At 39.5% G+C, this 10,787-nt stretch overlaps 1 protein-coding gene across 1 annotated transcript; it reads left to right on the forward strand.

Moving 5' to 3' along the window:
- Positions 1–1,286: 1,286 nt before the first annotated feature.
- On the forward strand, positions 1,287–10,314 carry NPY1R (neuropeptide Y receptor Y1). The gene is made up of 3 exons (XM_012735592.2): positions 1,287–2,090; positions 7,608–8,457; positions 8,566–10,314. The coding sequence occupies exons 2-3, from the start codon at positions 7,759–7,761 to the stop codon at positions 9,016–9,018; spliced, it is 1,152 nt and encodes a 383-aa protein (XP_012591046.1). The 5' UTR covers positions 1,287–2,090; positions 7,608–7,758; the 3' UTR covers positions 9,019–10,314.
- The last annotated feature ends 473 nt before the right edge of the window (positions 10,315–10,787 follow it).

The raw sequence follows: 10,787 nt of genomic DNA on the forward strand, positions 1-10,787 counted from the left end.
AAATTAAGTTAATAAAATGATTAAACATAATGGTCATAATAGTTCAGGCCTCCTTGGAGATGGGCCTTTATTAGCATTCTTGGAAAATACAGAAAGCAAAGTACCTGAGTCTAAGTTATATTCTCAAGTCCAAAATATTTGCTGATATAGCAAATGTTTTTACTTAAAACTATATTCTTATTAGAGAAATTATTTAAATTGTAATTCTTGCAGCAGGCTAAAAATGGCCAATTTGATGATCAAAACCATGGGGGAAAACTTCCTCCTAAGAACAGAATGTGACTTAGGGAATGAGTAAACTAGGGAATGAGTAGACAGAGGAGGAGGATAAACCTAAATGAGTGTGAATTATTGCTCTTTAAAAGAGTTGAAATTCCTAAATTGTGACTTATATTTTCAATTTTGGTTAAAATATAAATATATTTATATATATGGATGATATCAGTTAGGTTCTGTCATTTTACTCTGTTTAACCATAGTGGAATTTTTATATGTATATTTGTATCCATTATGCACTCACAGTACATTTATTACCTGATCATGATATTTTAATTCTTGATTATAATCATTTTCAAACTATATACAAAATGTCTACTGACATATTATAGAAATTTTTTCTGGAAAAAAGAGAGATTGTATACATCACTATCCATATAAATAAATGATCTTATATTGAGCTTTAAATATGTTTATTCAGCCTAACAATCAGAAAAAGAACACATTGTTTTAACAGTGGAAGGCAATTACTGTATATCTTGGATTTTTAATGTTTTTAATTTTTTTTTTTTTTAATATGGGATCTCACTATGTTACCCAGGCTGGTCTGGAACCCCTGACCTTAAGCAATCCTCTTGCCTCAGCCTCCCTTAATAGCTGGAACTACAGGCACCTGCCACTGCTCCTGACTATTATCTTGTTTTCAGTTTGAAGACAGGATGTGATCAGAATTGTTTTCTAATGAAACCTTTATGCATACTCTAGGCAGTGCTCTCTATTTTTAATAGAAAATCTTTTCATTTTTCAACACTTTGCTTTGAAAGAAGTTCTCATTTTCTGCACCAGTAAATAAATCACTGGTGTGCGTATGTACACAATTTTGACTTTTCAAACTAGAATAGAAGCATGTAAAACACCTGAGATCGGTGTGCCAGTAATCAGCCTGAATCATCATCGGGCACCACGATGGTTTGCCACCATCTCTGTACTCTGTGTACATTCGATTCTTTTCTTCATAATATTCAGTAGATTAAGCACCGAGGAAATTGCATTGACCCTTTTCTACTACCAGGGAAATGTTCCGTTCGTCGCACTCCTCTAAAAAGACTTGAAAAGCAGCTCAGGCTCTGGGAACAAATCTGACTCAGTGCATTTTTTTCTCTGGGGAAATTAAGGAGGGCTAAAAGGCCAGATAATCTCCTCTGAGATTCACTACTTTAACTTTTTTAAGGTCTTCTCTTTTTCGCCTATAAACAAAGGAAACTGAGGAAAACAACTTCTCGGCACCGGCCTGAGAAATACTTGAGAGTCACAAAAGACAGCAAAAACCGTATCAGGGACGTTACTGGGGTGAATTTCATGCTGCCCCTTCTCCTACGTAAGTAACTGACCACTCTCGGTCGGGCTGGCGCTCGCATTTTCGCGGGCACGACTGCGGCCACGAGGGGGCGCTGACCTGCAAACAAAGGAAACCGGTGGCACCGACTTCGCGAAGCCTGCTGAGACCGCGTCGCCTTCCCGAGTCGAGGACTGGGGGGACGAGCGCTTCTTTCCCCTGCGCGGTGCCTGTGCGTCTGCAGATGCGCGGTTCAGCCGCTTTTCCCTGCAGCCTCGCCGGGCGCCGCTCCCCGGGCGCACACCTAGGCGAGGTGTCGGGGGCGGGGGAGCCGCGGGCGCTGCTCGCGGGGCGCCGTCACGTGGTCCCTGGCTGAGGTGGAGTTCGGCTTTAAGGGGGCGTCTCTTCCCAGCTTCATCAATCTTTAAGATTTGAGCAGGAGGAATACCAGCAGGTCTTGCTTCCCCTCTCTGCTCCTTTCCATTCCCACCCTTCCCTCCTTAATAACCCGGAGCGAAAAAGACGAATGCAAAAGAGGGTAAGTTTCAAGTTTATGCCTCTTAAGAGACTTTTGAGAAATCTGTCAGGGATGAGGTGCAGGAGGCTACGGGGAGGGAAAGGATGCAAGCGCCCACGCTGGCTCCGGGAGCGGAGCGGGGCGCGCGGCCACCCTCGGTTCGGTCCCCAGCGCGCAGGTGGCGAGTTGCCCCAGCCGAGCGAGCGGACACCTCCTGGCCCTGCCCGGAGTGGGGGCCGGCTGTGCAGGGAGGGGGCACCCCACCCGGAGTGCGCGCTCCCCCACGCCCTGCTCCTGGGGGGTTCCTGGGTGGGGACCCAAGTTTTCCTCTCCTCTCATTCGCTTAAAAGGGACCAGGGGTCGGGAAGGTGCCCTTGTTGGTCTAAGCAGCACCTCGCGCATCTTCCGCGTTTTTCTGGAACAGGCTGGAGCAGCGGCCGCGCCGGAGTTTCCGCGGAGTAACCGGCTGGCAGGAGCCGGAGAAGGGTGGGTTCGGCGAGTCGTCCGTTGCCGCCCGTGTCCCGCGGCACGTGCGGGGCTGGGAGCAGGAGGAGGTGCGGGCGGGCCCCGGGGGCCGTGGACCCCAGCCACGCTCCCCACCCCTCACACCTGTGGGTTCCGCGCATCCCGGTGCGGACGAGCCGCTCCCCCTGTGCTGGGCCCTTCCAGTCTGTCGCTGCGCCCAGGTAGACACACTGGGCCCTTTCTCTTTCGGAGTTTCAGTCTTGGAACTCCTTAGCTCCGTCTTTTAGAACGGTGATGATGGAGCAAGGCTGGGTTTGGAGATTGGGGATCGACAGGAGGTGGAGGTGGCTTAGTAGGGTGTCCCTTTGGTCCCCAGGTAGACTGGAGAGATGAGAATGTTTTAAGGTCCGATGTTGGGCCAAGGAGAGAGAACTGACTTTGGGTTTGGGCCCTGCTTGTTTGCTTTTGGTTGGTTTGGATGTGTTTTGCCATCGGTAGAGATGTTCCTTGATAGGTGTGTGTGTGTGTGTAGTAGCGGGTCAGGAATAGGGGAAATTTCCAGCAGTTCACCTAGTTATACAATATGTAATAGGTGGGTGGGTAAGCGTGTCAGCGGGAATTTGAACACTTCCAGTTTCATTCTTTGGTAAGTCCTTGAGCACAGGAAAAACCTAGGGGGGGAGAAAAAAAGAGTGTGTTTCGACGTTTCACTATACACACACACACACACACACACACACACACACCTATGTACGTTGGAGTTGGAGCACTCACTGATTTGTCATGCCCGCCTGGATGCTGTGAGAAAGCTTAACTTGCAGGATGACACAGACAGACGCGCAAGTGCAGAGTTTGCTTGTCTCCGTCAGAACTGAAATAGAAAAACAGTAGCTGTCAGTCCCAAGACCCCTAGGCTGGTTCCCTGAGAAAGCAAGAGAGAAGCAGAAAGCTGTCTGGCTCAGTTCCCCACCCTTGACTCAAGACTGAATGCTTCTCAGCAGTTAATGCTTTATGAGTCTTTCCTCATTGTCTAAGGCAGCTGTCTGTTGAGCAAGCCCTCCCCCATGGGAAGTAACAGGGAATTATGTAACTCATTTAGATAAGCTAGCAGGAACTTCGTGAGGCTGTATGTAACAAGGCTGACATTTCTTTTCCAAAACAAATGAGGTGAACAGCCAGTCTTGAGTATTTGTAAAAAACTATCTGCAGCAGTTTATAACCAGAGAGCTGTATTTTCAGGTACTAACAGCACTGAGAACATCAAGCAGTGAAAAGCTAAACCATTCTAATTGGAAAGGAAGAAAAGGAAATTTCCTCCTGCAAGGAGGCTAATTTACCAACTGGTAATAAGAGTTTCTGTGGTGTCTCTATTTTGGCTGTAAATGTACATCACAGCTATCCTGAGATTTAACAGTTTTTAGCTTTTATAGTATCTATAGTTGCATAGTTTATTTTACAAATCTCTATGTGAATAGTAGGTATCAAATTGTTTTCTTTTGCAAGATAAGGTATGTAAATGCTTAGTACTGTTATTTTCTGACAGTTATTTCTTCAAATTATACTAAGGTAAACCGAAAATACACATTTTATCCAATGTAAAACTGTTTTACTCAGCTGGAATGACTACTGAATGTGTAGTTGGAAAAAGGGACTTGTAAACACTTAAAAAAAATGAAATTTACATTTTCCGTATAGCTAAGTTAACTTCTATTTAGTAGGCAAAATGCTGTTCCTCATAGGGCATGTCTATCAACTATAACTTCAAAGGTATCAGGATAGAGTTTCAGTTTGTTTAACTAAACTCATCTGCAAGAAAGCTGTCTTTGTAGCCCATACATTGCAATAATTTAATAAGTGTTTGCACGAATTCCTGTATGTATCAATTTTTGCCAAATTCATTCAATGGACATAAAATTTTATATTTTTTTCCTTTCCATGGCAAACACCTTGATCTCTGCCCCCATAATCTTTCACCTGGATTATTGTGCTAGCCTTCTAATGCATCTCCCTACTACTTCCCTTTCCCTTAAATATGTTGAAAACAGCAGCTAGAGTAGTAATTTTAAAACAAAAGTCATGTATATCTTCATACCTTTGCCAAAGACTGTCCAGCGACTTCCTGTCTCTCTCAGTAAAAAGCAAAAATTGTCCCATTAGAACAAGGCTCTACACAGTCACTGTCTGCTCTTCTTAGCTTTCCCAATTAATTTTCTACTAGTCTCTTGCTTATTTATACTACTTCTCATTGCTGTTTAGCACAACAGGCACAGTCCAGCCTTAGAGCTTTTAAATTTGCTCTTTCCGTATGGGAGGCAATCCCTGAGATACTTGTGTGGCTTTTCTATTCACTACTCTGAGGTCTTAATTCACATGCCATCTTCCCAGGCAGCCAGAGGCTTTCTTTCACCAGCCTGTCATAAATTGCAGCTCCCAACAATCCCAGTCCCTATTCTGAGCTTTATTTTTCTCCATACCCCTTATTATCATCTAGCATACTATATCTTTTACTAATTTATTTTTTCTTCTCTTTCTAGAACTAGCAACTCAGTGAAAAGGTCACATTCTGTCCAGTAAAATCATTCCTAACACAAAATAATTGTTAAATAAATATTTGTTGGATGAATGAATGTTCTTTCAGGAACAATTCCTTTTTTTACACACATTTTCTGCACTATACCTGGCGTAATAGAATTGATACTTGTGATTAACATATATTTTGCATGTAAAAGGACTATGATAGAATTGAACTATTGATATTAGGACTAATTTACATAAGAACCTACTATTCCACCCATATATCTACTATATCAGTCAACACATTTTTATTTTAAATCTAATCTTTTCAAGGTACTGTGAAATATACACAATGTCCACCAGGTATACACAATGTGTATACTTGTCCAAGGATACACAATGTTAAAAACATTATCTTAAAATTGAGAGGTGCCAATTAAGGATCCAAAAGGGTAAATGGCGCATTGAAAGTTGGGTAGAATTTGCATTGGTGGTGAGAAAACCAGAACACCCAGCAAGAGGAATGGCAGGGGTGGATTTGCAGAGGGCTCTATTTGGTAGCATCGGAATAGACTGGCTTGCCCAGAACAGAGTATTCACGTTGGAGTTATTAGAGCAAAGAGTGGAAGGGAGGCCTAATATAGAGTTCTTCAAGAGTCAGGCTGGGAAATGTACTCGGTAATCCATCCCTCATGAATGTCATACCAGGATCGTCATTCACCTGGTGGTACCTGGTGACAGGGAACCATGAGAAGCCGTAGGATAAAGAGGATACACTTTCCTGCTTTGCTAGTTTTACTTTCAATAACGAAGAAAAACTCATAATTAACTGATAAGTAATGTTAAATATCTCTACAGTAACTTGAATCTGAAGTATGATGCTAAATGTTCTTGAATTCTTAAGAAAGTAAGAGATTTCCAAAGAATTTTAGATTATTATCTGCTTCTTTAAGATTTGTTCTCAAACCCTAAGTGACAGTCACTGATCATTCTCTCTGCCTTTGAAATTCTTGAGAGAAAACGTGTGATTATCACATAACTTTGAGGGAGTCATTACAGGTTGTTGCATAGAGAGAGAGCCATATTTCTGATAACATTCACACCTGAAATCATTCCATTACCAATTCCTTAATACTATTCTGACTTCATGATAGCAACCTTTAATTTTATTCCTCTTTAATTTTATAAAGCCAAATCCTGTTTTCAAAATAAAAAATATCCCTTGTTCTAGAAAGCAAAAACACTACAGGAAAGGTTCATAAAAGCATTACTTAAAAGGCAAATGCATTTTTTTGTTCATTAAATTTATTATCTTCCTTTCAATGCAAGTAAATCTGCATGGATTTTTTTTTTTTTCTGTTCTCACAAAAGAAATAAAGAAATGCAATTTGGTTTCTTAACATAGGCACAACATAAGAAATCTCGTATCATATATTTACTTAGTAATCTAGGGAAATTAGAGACATTTTTTTAAAAAAGGTTTTTTAAATCTCTACAAGCCTGTTGTCTGTGATTTGTCTTATTAGCAAGAGAAGAATATTTATAACACAAAATTTTGTGAAAAATCAAAATTATAAGTAAAATTAGAACTTTGTATTGGATACATATATAGTCTGGGGGGGGGAGGATATTTACATGAATAAAACCTGAGAAATTCTTTGAAAGTTTCTGACATATTAATACAATCAAAGAATCTTAAAGTTAGAATCTTCTGCACAATGTAAGAACTCTCTAAAGTGGTCTTTCATATAGTGGCTATAACCTTTTTTGTGTGGGGAGAACTTGCTAGATTTGCAGGCAGTTCATTCCACTTGATTAAACTTTTGTTCCTCGTAATAATGTGGTTAAAAAAAACATAACGTGCACCCCTTGGTCCTACTTGTAACTTGCTCGTATAGTTAGACAAAGTAAATTCTAAGCTTAGTACTCTACATTCTACATGCTACCCATTAAGACATACAAAGACATCTATACTAAGTATTTTTTAAATTAAATGTTGTTTGATCTTTCAGCAATCATATGGCAATTTTTTTTGATGTTTCACTGTATCGATCATCTCCCTTTGAATATGCTTGTGCTCGGTGTCTGCCTTACAAAGTCCTGTGTACAGTGGACCTATCACTACAGCTTGACCTCTACACTAATTCTTCCATTTCTGTAATATAAGGAAGAATTAGGTATTTTTGTTTTACTTTGTTTCTTTCATACATTTTCTTATGTTTTAATATATGCTTTAAGTGGTTTGTTATACATTCACATTCTTACAAATGTTTAGGAATGTGCTGGTAGTACTGTTTATGTAAGACTTGGGTCATGAGATTTCCATATTCCTTATCATGTTCTTCTAAAATTCAATGTGTAAGCCAGTCCAATTAAAAATTTTATAGAATTTTTCTTTATTCAGAATATTTGCACTGTTTCTGCTATTTTAGAAAGATGTTTATGAGATCACATTTTGTTTATTTCAGTGTTTTCACTTTAAAGAATTCTATGAGTCAGAATTCATTTTGACTGCCCTCAATAAAATTAGTAATGCAATTGGTCATTTTCTCTTCACAGATTGTTCAGTTCAAGGGAATGAAGAATTCAGAATAATTTTGGTAAATGGATTCCAATATGGGGAATAAGAATAAGCTGAACTGTTGACCTGCTTTGAAGAAACATACTGTCCATTTTTCTAAAATAATCTATAACAACCAAACCAATCAAAATGAATTCAACATTATTTTCCCAGGTTGAAAATCATTCAGTCCACTATAATTTTTCAGAGAAGAATTCCCAGTTTTTGGCTTTTGAAAATGATGATTGTCATCTGCCCTTGGCCATGATATTTACATTAGCTCTTGCTTATGGAGCTGTGATCATTCTTGGGGTCTCTGGAAACCTGGCCTTGATCATAATCATCTTGAAACAAAAGGAGATGAGAAATGTCACCAACATCCTGATTGTGAACCTTTCCTTCTCAGACTTGCTTGTTGCCATCATGTGTCTCCCCTTCACATTTGTCTACACATTAATGGACCACTGGGTCTTTGGTGAGGCAATGTGCAAGTTGAATCCTTTTGTGCAATGTGTTTCAATCACTGTGTCCATTTTCTCTCTGGTCCTCATTGCTGTGGAACGACATCAGTTGATAATCAACCCACGAGGGTGGCGGCCAAATAACAGACATGCTTATGCAGGTATTGGTGTGATTTGGGTCCTTGCTGTGGCTTCTTCTCTGCCTTTCCTGATCTACCAAGTACTGACTGATGAGCCCTTCCAGAATGTAACACTCGATGCCTTCAAGGACAAGTACGTGTGCTTTGATAGATTCCCGTCGGACTCTCATAGGTTATCTTACACCACTCTCCTTTTGGTGCTGCAGTATTTCGGTCCACTCTGTTTTATATTTATTTGTTACTTCAAGGTAAGAAAACTTCTTTCCCCTATCATTTCTATTTTCTCTTCTTTCCACAGAGTTCCTCATTAATTGAGTGGTTCCATTTGAACTCGTTTATTTTTCTTCCCTCCGTAGATATATATACGCCTAAAAAGGAGAAACAACATGATGGACAAGATGAGAGACAATAAGTACAGGTCTAGTGAAACCAAAAGAATCAACATCATGCTGCTGTCCATTGTGGTCGCGTTCGCAGTGTGCTGGCTGCCTCTGACCATCTTTAACACTGTATTTGACTGGAACCATCAGATAATCGCTACGTGCAACCACAATCTGTTGTTCCTGCTCTGCCACCTCACAGCAATGATATCCACCTGTGTCAACCCCATATTTTATGGATTCCTAAACAAAAATTTCCAGAGGGACTTGCAGTTTTTCTTTAACTTTTGTGATTTCCGGTCTCGGGATGATGACTATGAGACAATAGCCATGTCCACCATGCACACGGATGTTTCTAAGACTTCTTTGAAGCAAGCAAGCCCAGTTGCATTTAAAAAAATCAACAACGACGATAATGAAAAAATCTGAAACCGTTTGTAGAATACGGTCCCAGAAGACACCTGTTTAAAAATAAGCACAGTCTGCAACATACTTTCAAAACCTGTTCTCCCATGGAATGGGGTTGAAGGCATTTGAGAAATGTCAAGATTTTCTTGTCTTGCTTTATACTGCTTTTGTTATAGGTGTAATAATTGCATTTGGAACAAAAAGGTGTGAGTTGTGGAATCGTCTGGCAATAGTTTTGACCAGACATCCTCAAAGTGCTTTTTGTGAACTTATACATACATACAATATAAAGACTTTTATACCATATTTATTGGAATGAAATGTCTTTAAAGTATTGCTATTAACTGACTTCAGAAGCACTAGCCACTTGACACTCTCATTAGATTGGGCCATCCTCATTAGATTATCAATAGATTGGGCCATCCCCATTTTATGATAGGCATCATTTTAGTCTGTTACAAAGGTGGCAGCATGCGAAAGCAGCTTTCAGGATCAGGATATGAGGCCAAAGGACATTAAAAAATTATTTACTTTTTTTTTTTTTTTAGTTTTAAGAGAGGATTTACTTTGCTCCTAATTGATTATCACTAAAATTGAGGTAAACATGCATAAATAATGTTTCTCAGCTATGCATATCATGAGGAATTGGGCCACCGACAGGACTTAAGAGGGAAAGGCCTCTAACTTCGAAATTATTTTGGTACCTGACAACCAAAGCTTCTCAAAGTAGTTAATTTAATAGGTAAATTAGTATTGTGGCACATTGTTGAATTATATTCCTTTGAATTGGTGGTCAAGAGATTTTCTATTCTTTACAGACTGTTCAGTGTTCATCCAGCTTTCTGGCATAAACATGTAACTCAAAAGGCATTTCCAGCTTTATCAGCTTACAGTATATAGAATCACACCCTGTATTTTCCATACAGCAGTGCCTATACAGTAATTCATTTTTAACTTTCAGTGTCTGTCTTTCAAAGCAGATGACACCAAGGTACAATGTTAAAAGAATGCTCACATCAGCTAGCAAGAAAAAATACCTAAAAACTGAGAACACTTCATCTAGCCCATGTTAACTTGTATAATCTGTGTGACTTGTGGTGTCCTTTTAATAACGCACTGTATAGAGTATGGAATAGTTGTGTCATGTTAATATGCCTAACTTCATGTATCTTGCAATCATGAGTGAGCCTCAGAATTATTTGGAGAAATGGTATTTTAAAGAACAAGACATACCTTCAGTGTATTATACAGAGTATTAAATGTGTTTGATTTCAGAGGGGCAGATACTTTATTAAAATTAAAATTGTTTTTGCTTTTGCTGAGGAGTCTCTTTTGTCTCTCTCTTTAGCTTTTTCTTGTCCCGTGACTTCCCTTTCATGATGTTCCCACAGCATCCTGTATGTGCCTGCTAAGGAAACATTTTCTATCTTGTGGTACAACCACAGATGGCTCAGTTTCTTTCCCTCAGTAGATTGTAAGCTTCTTGGAGGCAACAACTGTCTCACATGACAGTCTCACATACAGCACAATGCCAGGTATTTAGACATTTTTCAAAAAAATGTGTAAAACAAATAGAATGAATAAATAATGACCTAATTTCCTTTTCATAATCATATAGAATTCACATCATAAAGTTTCCTTGGATTCTTTCTCCTGAGTTAACCTTTATTAAGAAGGTGTTTTCTTCTTTTATTATAATATTTTCATCCCTAAACTAAGCAAAAATGACATTTTGGATTTTAGGAACTGGCATCAGCAGTCTTGTAAGTCAAATAAATATAAAACTTTTA

The sequence above is a fragment of the Microcebus murinus genome, chromosome 15 (assembly GCF_040939455.1).
Source record: "Microcebus murinus isolate Inina chromosome 15, M.murinus_Inina_mat1.0, whole genome shotgun sequence".
Taxonomy (NCBI): Eukaryota; Metazoa; Chordata; class Mammalia; order Primates; family Cheirogaleidae; genus Microcebus; species Microcebus murinus.